This window comes from Eulemur rufifrons, chromosome 1, assembly GCF_041146395.1.
Source record: "Eulemur rufifrons isolate Redbay chromosome 1, OSU_ERuf_1, whole genome shotgun sequence".
NCBI lineage: Eukaryota > Metazoa > Chordata > Mammalia > Primates > Lemuridae > Eulemur > Eulemur rufifrons.
Window position 1 is genome coordinate 13,424,870 of NC_090983.1, and position 13,583 is coordinate 13,438,452.

Genomic DNA, 13,583 nt, shown 5'->3' on the forward strand with positions numbered 1-13,583 from the left:
GAATCTGTTCCATGCCTTTCTCCAAGCTTTTGTGGTTTGCTGGCAATCTTTGGTGTACTTTTGTTTCTATTGTATCGCCCTGATCTCTGCCTTTATCTTCACATTGTGTTCTCTCTGCATGTCTGAGTCCAAATTTCCCCTTTTTATGAGTTCACCAGTTATACTGGATTAGGGGCCCATCCTACTCTAGTATGGCCTCATCTTAACTAGTTAAATCTGCAATGACTTTATTTTCAAGTAAGGTAGAATTCTGAAGTACTGGGAGTTAGGACTTCAACATATACATTGTGTGGGGGGGGACACAATTCAGTTTATAACAGGAGGATTGATTATTCTGTCCTTTCATTTGTCCTTCCTTCTTTTCTTCCAATAAATGTTATTGTGAAATACAGGTGGATGGATCCCAGACAATTTTATGAGGAATTTTCTTTCTTTCTTTCTTCCTTTCTTTCTTTTTTTTTTATCAGATTACATGTAATTTATTTGATAGACAGAACTTTAACGTTTTACATAAGTGGCCACTTGCTAATTCACAGCAGTTAACCTTTTAATTTGTAGATTACGCATAGCTGCCTAACACATGTCAGTGTTTTGTTTCTATGTCATTCCATTTTCTCTTGCTGTTCCTCTTATTCTGTTCTTTTTTTTTTTTTTTTTTTTTTGACAGAGTCTCACTTTGTTGCCCAGGCTAGAGTGAGTGCCGTGGCGTCAGCCTAGCTCACAGCAACCTCAAACTCCTGGGCTCAAGCGATCCTCCTGCTTCAGCCTCCCGAGTAGCTGGGACTACAGGCATGCGCCACTATGCCCGGCTAATTTTTGTATATATATATTTTTAGTTGTCCATATAATTTCTTTCTATTTTTAGTAGAGACGGGGGTCTCGCTCTTGCTCAGGCTGGTCTCGAACTCCTGACCTTGAGCGATCCACCCGCTTCGGCCTCCCAGAGTGCTAGGATTACAGGCGTGAGCCACCGCGCCCGGCCTCTTATTCTGTTCTTCCTAACTCTTTCCTCCTCCCCCGTTCACTGAGTTTGCCATCCTCAGTGAGCATTTCACTTGTTATGAGTAGGTCGTTCGGCCACCAGATGGTGTGCAAGGATTGGGAAAAGAATTGAAATACATTAGCCAATGTGGTTGCTTTTCAACATTTTATTTGAGGAAAAAGGCTGACGGGCCAAAAATGAGAATCTGAGATTGTGTAGTTCTTAATTATTCATATAAACTTCCCTTTTCTTTATGACAAAAACAGAATCCTGGGCTGGAAATCTTGAGAGAAAAAAAAAAACGTATAAAATTTGATGTGCAAGTGAGAGACTTTGGTCTCAGAATAGACATTGCTGTCAGACTGAGACGTGGGAGCAAGGTCGCTGGGTGAGAAGACCACTTCCTCACATTGGGAGTTTCAGAAACCACAGAAAGGAGAAAACTCTTGAGCCCAGTAGAAGGTTATGGCAATAAGGGACTTCAACTGTCCTCTCATTCGGCAGCCTTCAATGCTGCCTGCAGCTTGTGGACCACATCCACTTGCAGAATGCTTTGTTTAGCTTAAACAATGTTTCACTGTTATTATTAATTGCCAACATTAAAAAAATCCCAATATTTCACCTAATCATCCAGATTTCAGGCTTCTTTTGGAAAAAAACACTCTGAAGACCTGGCAATAGTGAGTGACTGACAGTTTTTTCTTGGCAACACTTTACTGTGGCTGAGTTGTGGCTACCGTTTTAGTTGGAACTTGTGACTTATTGTTTGCTTCTTCCACTTCCTATTACATTGCACTGAACTTTTATCCTTATTTAATGTGTTACCTTCTTCTGCCCAGCCTGGGAAAGGCATTTGAATATGTGACCCTGCTCTGCATGAGGTCTAGAGAGAGGAGCTGACAGTTGGTTCAGGTCACACCTGCCTTCTGTTTCCCACTAACCATGACTCCTCTGCGCATAGAAACTGGTGAGAAAAGAGTGAAAGTGATTCTTCACGGAGGAGTGACGTAGTTCAAGTAAAGAATCAGGACTGACATTAAAAACTAAAAATTAAACAAAATAGCTGCCATTACTCAATTATAGAAAAAGACACTAGAAGAAAACACACACATAAGTGAAAAATGGGGAACCCTAAAGGAAACACCTTACAAGGAACCTTGCAGAGAATGGATAAATACATGATCAGAAGACCACTGGTCAACCGTCAAAAGAAAGGAACCCCAAATGCCTTGCTTGCAAGCTTGGGCTGTCTCTGGGGTAAACTCATCCTTTCAGGATGGGAAAGGTGATTGAGGAGACAAGACAAGGTAAGCAAGTCAGGTAGAAATCAGGTGGTTTGTTGTTAACTAAGGATGCCTTTCTGGGCACCTCTGAAATGGCTGTCAGAGACTCCATCAGAACGTGGAAACTATCAGTGAAAAAAATAATGAGGTAGTAATCGAGTGGTTCCAAAGGGAGCAACAGACTGTTTTTGCTTGGCTCAGTGGAGGTAAATGGCAGGGGCTGACTTCTGGCTGATTCATTAGCGATAGCAAACATTTACTGGGTGCTCACTCTGTGCCGGACTGTGTGCTGAGAGGTAGATGTTATAATACCATTGCATCCTCCTAACATCACTGACGTCACTGCTATTGGCATCCCTATTTTATCAATGAGGACACTGAGGACCAGGAAGATCAGGTAACTTTTCCAAGTTCGCTTAGCTCAGAAATGACAGAGCCAGGATTCAAATGCCAGCTCTCAAGCTGCCAATTACCAAACTCTTCCCACTTAGTAACCAAGCCGCTCTCCTGCCTCCCTCTACCGGCCAAAGGTGTGGCTTGGCCTAGTGACAAATGCCCAGTGGGCCCTGGATCAAATCTGAGACCTCAGTTAAGTTGTACCATTTTGCCTGGATGGCATGGAACAAGTTTGAAAAACTTACATTTTAATTTGTGGTACATAACAAGGTTGTTTCAAAGGGTCACTAAGAGGAATGGCAGATGTCAACAAACCTTCATCCTAAGAACATGGGTAAAAGACATCTGGGAAACTTCAGGCTGGTAAATCTTGTTTCCACCCAGAACGTGCTGGTAAAAATCCATACTAAAGGTACACCAATGAGCGTTTTAGAAAGAAGACAACTTGGCTTGTGGAAGAGGGAACTGTACGTGGCTGGAGCCCTTTGAGAAGGTGGATACACTATGCTGGTGGAGAAATAGTGGATGTCCTTTTTTCTACTTTCAGAAGGCCCCTCTGATGGGGGTTCAGACCAAAGGAGTTGCTTGGGAGGTAGCAGCTCGGGAGAGACAGTCCTGTGGCTTCCAGAGCGTGGTTAGAGGAAGGAAATCAGGATAATTGTTAAAAGACTCATTGCTACATGGAAAGGTAAACGGTGGAGCCCTGGAGGAATGAGTGTGCAGACGAGTCGTGCGTAACATTTTCATAATTGATCTAGCAGAAAGAAGAGGGCAGCCGGGCCTCTCAGTTTGCAGATGCTATTAAGCAATTCTAGCCAGAGAACTGTTAAAACAGTCAGGATTCGCTGCCAGAAGATCTGGCAAATATGAGTGCTAGTTGAGTTTATTGTATCTGGAGAAGAGTAATCCCAGTTGTAAGTTTATGATGCTCAATAAAACCCTGAGCTTTTTAAGGAAGCCCATCTCAAGAACACCGTAATGTTCTCTAACCCTTATGGAAAACCCCAGGCAATTCTCTACCCAGAATTTTAATACAGGGATAGTTGTCGTTTCTGAAAATTTAACAGTTCCACCAATGTGCAAGTCCCTGATAGAAGCAAAGAATGGAGTTAGACGTGATTTAGGAAGAAAAATGCAAAATGATCAGGGAATTAAGAAACGCATGGTAGGGAAGGAGGCTCAACAGGTGAGCTTTCTTTATTCCAAAGGTGAAGGCTGAGAGGGATGTAGTGACTTATTAAAACATGAAGGGTAGGCACAGAATCAGCAAAAACTTTGGTTCTCTCACACACAAAATAACTGTGAGGTGATGGACATGTTAATTAGCTTGATTGTGGTAATCATTTTACAAAGTATATATATAAAAATCATGTTTTATACTATAAATACCTATTTATCAGTTATACCCCAATAGAGCTGGAAAAAAATTGTATAAGGGACATTAGAATTCAGATTGAATGTTGTATGCCTCAAAGTAAAATCAGCACATATATTAAAGTGTATTCCCCCACCTAGAAACTAGTAAACTAATGGTACCCCCATTCTTTGAACTGGTACAGATTGAAAAAAAAACTGCATTAGGTAAAATCAAATGATAGCTCCTTATTTCAGAACAATTAATGTCTTTAAGGATTTTTCCTCTAAACTTTTGAGTTTAATGTAGGGAAGGAGAGGGAATAACATCCCAGAATAGGTTTTTAATGTCACTGTCAAATGTAGCTCCTCCACCACCACCACCACCTCTTATTTATTCTTTTTAAAATTACTTTTTATTTTTTAATACAAGTAATATGTGAGGTATATACATAATTTCAAAAATCAAATAGAGTTCAATAATTTATAATGAAAACAGCAACCTTCTCTCCTTTCCCAAGTTTTTCCTCCCTGGAGCAATTACTTTCAATAACTACAGGCTTTTCTTTTGTTATTTATTTCTATATTTCTAAGAAGTATGCTTATGTTGTACTATTCCATTCATTACTTTTTACATTATCTCTTGACTTCCTGTTATGGTAATTGAGCATTTACTTCTCTTTCTGGCCCCCGCCCCGCAACCCTAATACACACACACGTGCACACACACTCTCTTCCACCTGGAACGTGGTGGTTTCTTGGCCTCGAGTGTGGCTGTCACTCTGGCCTTTCCTTTCACCACCATTTTGCTTTGGGCTCCCTGCGTCCCGGAGAACACAGCTAACTCTTTCTTGCATTGACTCCTTCATTTGCTGAGGTACATCCTCCAGTGGCTTCGTAAGAAATATTGTATTTAAGAAATTTGGAGGTAAATTTATTATTTTTTTCTTTGTATTTTTCGTCACTGTATGTGTGAAAATGTCAAATGTTCCTTCAGTTCTTTCACTTGATTGATAACTTGGCTGGATGCAGGCTTCTCATCTTACAACATCTGGTATCGTAGGTGAGGATCTGCTGCTCTTCTGATTTCTGATGCACAGCATGTCGACTGTCTTCCTGGAATCTCTTAGGCTACTCTCTCTATCTTGGTCGTTTTGAACTGCTGATGCACTTTTAAATTCATTATGGTACACCCTTGATGAGCTTTTCTAATCGGAAGTTTCATCTACACAGTCCTAGGAAAAATTTTAAATTATTTCTTTGATATTTTCTTCTTCTCTATGATTTCTACTCTATCTTTCATGACATTACACCTTCTTGGTTTATCCCCTAATAGTTTTATCTTTTCCTCTAATTTCCCATCTATTTAAAAAATTTTTTTAAGACAGAGTCTTGCTATGTTGTCCAGGCTGGAGTGCAGTGGTGCAATCATAGCTCACTGCAGCCTTGAACTCCTGGGCTAAAGTGATCCTCTATCCTCCTTCCTCAGCCCCCCAAGTAGCTGGGACTACAGGCTAATACCACCATGCCTGGCTTACATATATATATATTTTTTAATTCCACTTTCTTGGATATTCCTTTGACTTTATTTTGGTTATCCTACTTTTTTAACTTTTAAGAGCTTTTTGTTGTCTCTTTTTCTACAAAAAAAAAAAAAATAGAACACTGTTTTTGTTTTATTGTTATGGGAACTCCATCTTTTAACTCTGAGCATATTGTGTGTGTATGTTTAACAATTTGTTCAGCTTCATGCTTTGTTACTGTATGTAGTGGCTTTTTTTAATTTGTTTCTGTTTCCTTCTTTCTTGTTAGAGACTATTTTCAAATGCCTTGGCCTCTACTCCTATTTCGCAGTGGGGCGCTAAAGTGCTGACAGGCAGCTCCGAGGGCATAGTCGTGTTGACTGGTAGCCTTCATTGTTAGTACATAGAGGTCTTTTCTCTGCTATTTAGTGTCTTCAGGAAAAATCATTCCATCTCCTGAATGAGGAGATGGGTTTTTCTGTACAACAAAACTAGAGGTGGAGGCTCAGGAACACTTTTCTCTCCGAGATGAAGATATGTGCTTCGCAGACTCTGAATTAGGTTTAAGATCCAAGAGAGTTGCAGGCATCTATACTTATTTACTCTTACAGGCATAGATGGTTTGTATAAGGCCTCTGAGTGATAATGCAAGCCTTAAATATGTAAGAACTGTGGCATTGCACACATTTGAGCTTCTCAGTTTAGGTAAAGCCTTGCCTTGTATGGACAATGTCAGTAGCAGCTGCTTCCTGTTCATTACTGACTCTGGGGGCTGGGGCAAGCTATGCTAAGAGGTCCTCCCGCTGCATGGCCTTTGCTAGAGTTCTGTATCCTTTTTTTTTTTTTTTTTTTTTTTGAGACAGAGTCTCACTCTGTTGCCCAGGCTAGAGTGAGTGCCGTGGCGTCAGCCTAGCTCACAGCAACCTCAAACTCCTGGGCTCAAGCAATCCTTCTGTCTCAGCCTCCTGAGTAGCTGGGACTACAGGCATGCACCACCATGCCCGGCTAATTTTTTTTTTTTTACATATATATTTTTAGCTGTCCATATAATTTCTTTCTATTTTTAGTAGAGATGGGGTCTCGCTCTTGCTCAGGCTGGTCTCGAACTCCTGAGCTCAAACGATCCGCCCACCTCGGCCTCCCAGAGTGCTAGGATTACAGGCGTGAGCCACCGCACCCGGCCCGAGTTCTGTATCCTTTAATAAAGCAATTGGGAACTGATTGTGGGATGTGTGTGTGCATGTGTGTATGCATATGCATATACACTCTCATTCAGCTGTAGTCCCTGGAAATGCTGCAGGTGGCAAACGTCAGCTACTCTACAGGCAGACTTTCAGCCAGTCTCCTTGTTTTCAGAACTTTGCCTTATTCCTTGTCTTCTAGGGACATGGTACCCCCCAAGTGTTACTCTCAGTCATTCTCTGGGGAGAGTTGGCTGGTTTCTCTTTGGAATTCACCTTTTAAGTGACAGCTTTCCCTATTTGCTAAATCAATCATCATACTTCTGTCTCCTTTCCATCTTCCAAAGATGGGGTTGAAACCTCTCAGCTGCTGTCGTCTCCTCTGCCAGTCTCTTAGTCTTTGGGGCTTAGTACATTTCTGAATATTCTACCACTCTCATTTTATTAGCATTTTTGCGGGGAGAGGATATGAAGGCCTGTGCTTAATTCCATATATTTACCTTGAAATTTGTTTTGATTTGTTATCATAGTTATAAGCTCCTCCAGGTAGAGGGCCAAGTCTCATATTTGTGTGTTTTATAGTGCGCATACTAGGCACTCAGTAAATATTACTGGAATAAATAAATGAGCTGTGCTGTAGCGTCTCTCTGAGATACAATTATTTTATCTGCTGATGTGATTATTTCCCCTGAGATCATCTCTGGTTAATCCTGAAATGAGAGAAGGGCATTGACTGCCAGGTGGAGTGTTTTCAAACCGACACCATGACGAAATGAGGCCTCGAGTATGGCCTCTCCATTTTACTTGTTTATTTAATTTGCTAGCATTAAAAAAAAGTTTGAGTTCATTTCTGCTTCAAAAGAAGTATCTTTCTATCTTTCATAAGCATATTAGCTCTTTAGTCTTACACTACCCCTCCAGAAGGTTGGCTTTCTGACTGTTTAAAATGCAGTGGTTTGACACACCCAGAGCCCCGCCCAAACAATTGCTTCCTGTATTTGTAAAAAAAAAAAAATTTTATATATATGAATATTCTTCCTGGTATGCAGCATGCTCTGAGAGTTTAAATATTAACACTAAATATAAAGCTGCTTTTCTGTTAACATTTCCTTACTGACCAGCCTTGTGTTTAAGCATTATTTTTCTGCTTTTTTACCTTGTTGTAAAATGACCTTGTCACTGGGCTCAGTGTCGTTGTTGTCTTCCTTTTCTTTCTCCTCCTTTTCCTCCAATAGCAAGAAATATATTTTACACCACTACCCAGTATAAGTATGTGCAATTGGAAAACAGTTTCTTGGCCTGGTGTAGTAATGCACGCCTGTAGTCCCAGCACTTTGGGAGGTCAACGTGGGAGGATCACTAGAGGCTAGGAGTTTGAGATCAACCTGGGCAATATAGCAAGACCCTACCTCTACACAAAGTAAAAAAATTAGCAGGGCACAGTGGCACGCAACTGTAGTCCCAGTTACTCAGGAGACTGAGGCAGGAGGATCACTGGAGCCCAGGAGTTTGAGGCTGTATTGAGCTATGATGATGCCACTGTACTCCAGCCTGGGTGACAGAGCAAGACCCTATCTCTAGAAAAAAAAAAAAAGCTTATTGAAACAATACTTATCCTTTTTATGTGTGATTGCTCTGAAATGTACTGTTCTGTTCTACTCTATTTCATTAAAAATATGTTGATTGTGATCCACTAAGTTTGTTTCGTAACCCATTGGATCACTGCCTGCTGTTGCAAAAACAATGTTCTAGTTAATGTGAATAAAGTCTAAACTATAGGTTCATGTTTCCTTGCCCCCTTACTTCCTTCATTTCATTGCCGGAATTAAATAATATTGCTTTGGGATTAGAGAAAAATAATCATGAGGGCTCCCACATCTTATCAAGGCAACAATGATCATTTTTGTATATTCCTTACCCACCATCGTTGTCCCTATGCATACATAGCTGTCCTCTTAGTCATATAGCTTGGAGACCCTTTGGCTACACGGTTTGTATTCTTTTTTTGTTTGAGACATATATATATATTTTTTTTTTACAGCAGTTTCAGATTCACGGCAAAATTGAGCAGAAGGTACAGAGACGTCCCGTATACCTCCTGCCCCCACGCATGCATAGCCTCTCCCTTTCTCGACATCCCCTCCAGAGCGAGTACATCTGTCACAGCTGATGAACCTCCACTGACTCATCATTATCACCCAAAGTCCATAGTTTACCCAAGGTTTCATTCTTGGTGTCAGACATTGTGTAGGTTTGAACAAATTTATAATAACATGTATCCACCATTATAGTATCAGAGTATTTTTGCTGCCCTAAAAAGTCCTCTGTGCTCTGCCTATTTATTCCTCACCTACATACCACCATTGGCAACCACACAGTCCATATTCTTTTTGCCCTACTACAGGGGCTCTTGAATAATGTGCCATGTCTTTGAGATATAATTTTATTTGTTGAAAGGACTTTGGCATTTACTTAGTATTAGGCCTTCAGATAGAATGTTGACTGATTTTTATTGAACTCACTAATATTCTTTTTATTAAGCATTTTTTCTAGTCATACATATGAATTTTGGAAAATCCAGGCAAGTACAAATAAAAAAATAACATTTATAATTCCACTATTCTAAGATAACCACTGTTAACCATTTAGTGTATTTTCTTCATATAGTTTCTTTGCAAGTATAATTTTACATTTTTGCTATAATACTAAACATACAAGTTTATATTCTGTTTTGTTTAACTAAGCATTATATCATAGACATTTTTACATTATTGAAATTAACACATATCATCTAAACATTTCTCTGTTACTGGATATTTAGGTCTCTTCCAGTCTTATTTATTTTTTGTATGTTACTATAAAGGACTGTGGTAAACATCTAATGCCTAAATAATCATCTGCATTTTAAGGCACATGCTTAAGATTTTAAAAGTAGACTTACAGATTCCAAAGGCATGGACACTGGAGGAGGCTTGGCGCTTGCTGCTGAGTCACCTTTCAGGAGGGCTGGAGTTCTAAAGAGGACTATTGCTCTTGAAAGGTGAGAGAGATGTAGGCTTGCCCAGCATTTGCAGGTACAGAGCCCTAGCATGGGGCATAGGCAGGACTGTAGCAATGGCAAAACGATGGTCCCCAAGAGGTGGGTGAGGGTTGAAAGCCAGGGCATAAGAAGATGTTGTGTTTCCCCGGCACAGAGGGAAAACACATTGGGTTGGGCTGTGGGTGTGACCAAGTCTGTGCACAGGGGTATGCAGGTGTGGGAGGAGCTGAGGAAACCCCCAGAATGGCTTTTATCCTCTCCTCGGAGTCAGGGAGGGAGGGTAGAGCTGGGGACTCCGAGGGGCATGGAGGCGACTTGGAATGACCCATGCGGGGAATAGAGGGGAAAATGCTGGGAAATCCTTTGCATTAAGAGGTACATGGGACGTTTTCAAGTCCCACTAGAGATTCAGCAGGGCTCAGCCATCATCTGTGTATGGTAGCACCAACCTGCAAAGCCCTCTGTGATTTTTGTCAGGTGTGCCTGATGCCTCCATATAGCAGTAAAGATGAGGGTGGACAGGCTGATCCGGGTTGGGAATTTGTAGAGTGGCTGCAGAGGTTGGAAAAGGGAGTGAGGAGGTGACGATCATGGCAACAGTGTTGTTTAAGTGATGTGTCATGTGATCTGGGCCACCAGAGGAGCGGCCTGTTAGGTTGATGGAATTAGAGGAAGGGAGCATATTCTGTGTCCTCGTATTTACAGCTCAGATCCTGAAATACAAGCTAGTCTTGAAGAGGTGCTGTTCATGGTGTGACAGTGTTGGGGACTAGGAAAGGTTCCTGGATGCCTGTCTTTTTGGAAGCTGGTGGTGGGTCCATTTTGTGGGTCCAGGTCAAGAGCAGGGAGATTTGCAAACATTAGGAACCAAGGCTGCTAGAGGAAGCTTTGACTGTTCTCCTTCGACTAGAAGGAAGATGCTAACACTGGCTCATAGCAACAGACCAACCACACTGCTAATATTCTGCTTTGCGCTTCCCTCAAAGGCCTTGGACATGCTTCAGAACATATAATAAGAAAACACCCAGAGAAGTTTATGTTTTGAGTCAAAGTGAGAATTTGGGGCTGTGCCCAGTTAGGTCAAGGATTGCTCTAGTGGACACTCTGAGGACAAGGAATGCTTGATTCACCTGACATCTTTGGATTTGGGGGATCATCTGTGACCAAACTAGGCCCCTCAAAACGGCAGCTGACAGAAGTGGCTCCTCCTGGGGTGGAGGTGGGAGGTCTTGGTGGAGCCAGAAGCCCACCTGAGGCCAAGCATTTGGGACAAGCGTAAGAAATCAACCATGCTCAACACAGTTCGTTAGATTTTATGGTTATTGCTGGAGTTGGCATTTCCCAGGAGAATGTTGCATCTCTCCATTGTTCCTTTCTTCCCAGCGATATTATTGAAAGGGAACGTTGGGGTGTTGTTTTCTGAAGTCAGGGGAAGTTTTTTTATGACATCAACTTGAATTTAAGTTGGCTCTTGGCAAATATTGAAAAAACCTTTCAACTACCTTTTCCCCCTCTCATGCTAATGCTAATCAAACACAGTATTTGATTAACCTCTTGAAGAGTATTATTCAAATGTTCTTTGGATGACTAAACTGATAAATTGGATAAACTAATTACTGGAGGTGATGAACTCTCGCGAATCATTACAATTCATTCTGCCAGTTTGCTCAAGCTACACCGGTAAATCTGACAGCCCCACCACTGTAACGCAAGCCCAGTTCTCAAGGAGAGCAGAACTTGACGGGGGGAAATCTTTGAACGCTGTCTTGTGTAGTGCAATTATTGGATAAACTTGAATCTATGTGTTGCTTTTTTTTGAATTTGGAATTTTTATATTTTATATGGGCTTTATGGATGTGCGTATTATGTTCCTGATCATCCCTTCTCCTTGAATTCGTTGTTAGGATGAAAAGCTGTGCTTTGTTCATTGTTCTGCATTGTTGATCCGTGGTGTTAAAAAAGCAGGGACCTGATCGATCCTGAGATAAGTTTCCAACACAGAAGAACTAGAAAGGAATCCACCCTTAAACTCAGCAATAGTTCCAGCCTCTCAGTAGGACTCTGAGCATTGATCTAGGTGTGCTGAATTAAAAGTAACGTTTAGCCTATGGAGAAATCCCAGAGGACCCTCAACAATGATGACTATGAGATCTGAAAATAGAACCAATAAAAAGAAGACATAAAACCAGGGTTCTTCATTCTGGAAGGAAAAGGGGAAGGAAAGACTTAAAGGCCATCTTCAAATATGTGGAGTTAATTATTATTCCAAGGATAGTGTATACATTCTCTTTTTGTATACTCATGGATAAAATCAGAGAGAACTGGTTTAAATTGTAGCAGAAGAGATTTAGGTTAGATGGGAAGAAAAAAATTTCTGACAGGAGGTACAAAGTGAATACCAAGCAAATGTGTGGATTTCATTTCTCTAGTAAAAATCTGACCATTCACTAGACACTGCATTGAATAATCTTACCCATTGGTGTTGATGCAAAGCTGAGTTTTATTCTCAAGATCCTGAGACGTTAGGATTCTATAACCATTCAATTTTGTACTTTAGATTGGCAATCACTTTTACAATGATCTCTTCTTGGAAGCAAAAATATCCTTCTCCACCTGCTTCTTAGAAGGTAGTAACTGTGCTCCATTGTTGAATTATTTATACCTATGTTGGTAGTGAAATGGGTATTGAAGAAAATGCTGTGTTAAAATTCCAGGACTGGTGTAGTGGCTCATACCTGTAATTCTAGCACTTTGAAACGTCAAGGTGGGAGGATCACTTGAGGCTAGGAGTTTGAGACCAGCCTGGGCAACATATTGGGACCCTGTCTCTACAAGAAAATTAAAAAGAAAATTAGCCAGGTGTGGTGGCTTGTGTCTGTAGTCCCAGCTACTTGGGAGGCTGAGCCAGGAGGATATCTTGAGCCCAGGAATTGGAGGTTGCAGTGAGCTATGATCGGGCCACTGCACTCTGGCCTGGGTAACAGAGCAAGACCCTGTCTCTAAAAAAAAAAATAAATAAATAAAATTAAAAAAAATAAAATTCCAGACTGAGGATGATATTTCTGATAAGCAGGGCTTTTTAACTTGTTTTCTCATCACCTGTGAAGCCTTGGTACTCAGATCCTTGTTATAATAGATGTTTCCTTTCTAAGACAGAAGATGAGCTATTAAGAACACCTCCAGTTCTGTAGGCTGGGGTTTAGGGGAAGCTCCGAGTAAGGAGCCTGATTTCATATGACCCTCAGATATCGCCACCTAGTGAGCAGTCGTGGCTTGTACCCCGTCATTTAGAGCCAAACCTCTTCAATGAAGAATTGAATATTTTATTTGTAAGAAGTTTTCAAAAGATTTTTGGCTCCAATATATATCATTTTCTGCATGACATAATTAACTGAAACAATGCATTTTATTTTTAAAAAATAAAATAAAAACCCAGCAAAATAAATTAGGATTCTAAACCTGATCTAATACTGTAGATTGAGGAAACCTAAACTCTCATAAAATAAAGACAGGCCATCTGACAATTTCTGAAAATCAAATCTACCATACCTGCCAGGCTATGAAGTAAATTTCTAGATGCTGTAATGTCTTCCAATCATTTAGATTTTTAAAAATTCAATAAAATATGAACCTTTATTTCAAATACACATTTTGAAACATTTGAAAATAAAATCAAGCTGCTTCCTAGTATAGCCAACATACCATCTAAATTGTTAAAAATCTGTTGTGATGCCAAAGACATTACAACTGGAGATGGCTGATTCTAAAGCTCCCAGCCACGTAACCCAACAAGTGGAGGAAAGAGCTTATATTTAAGACTTAGGA

At 40.6% G+C, this 13,583-nt stretch overlaps 1 protein-coding gene across 1 annotated transcript in view; it reads left to right on the plus strand.

Annotated features, from left to right (window-relative positions):
- Positions 1–2,991: 2,991 nt before the first annotated feature.
- Positions 2,992–13,583, plus strand: part of AP1S3 (adaptor related protein complex 1 subunit sigma 3) — a 29,242-nt gene continuing 18,650 nt past the window's right edge. Inside the window, exons 1-2 of the mRNA XM_069474100.1 lie at positions 2,992–3,073; positions 3,729–3,847. Of these exons, the coding sequence (XP_069330201.1) occupies positions 2,992–3,073; positions 3,729–3,847 (201 nt within the window). The remainder of the gene's footprint in view (positions 3,074–3,728; positions 3,848–13,583) is intronic.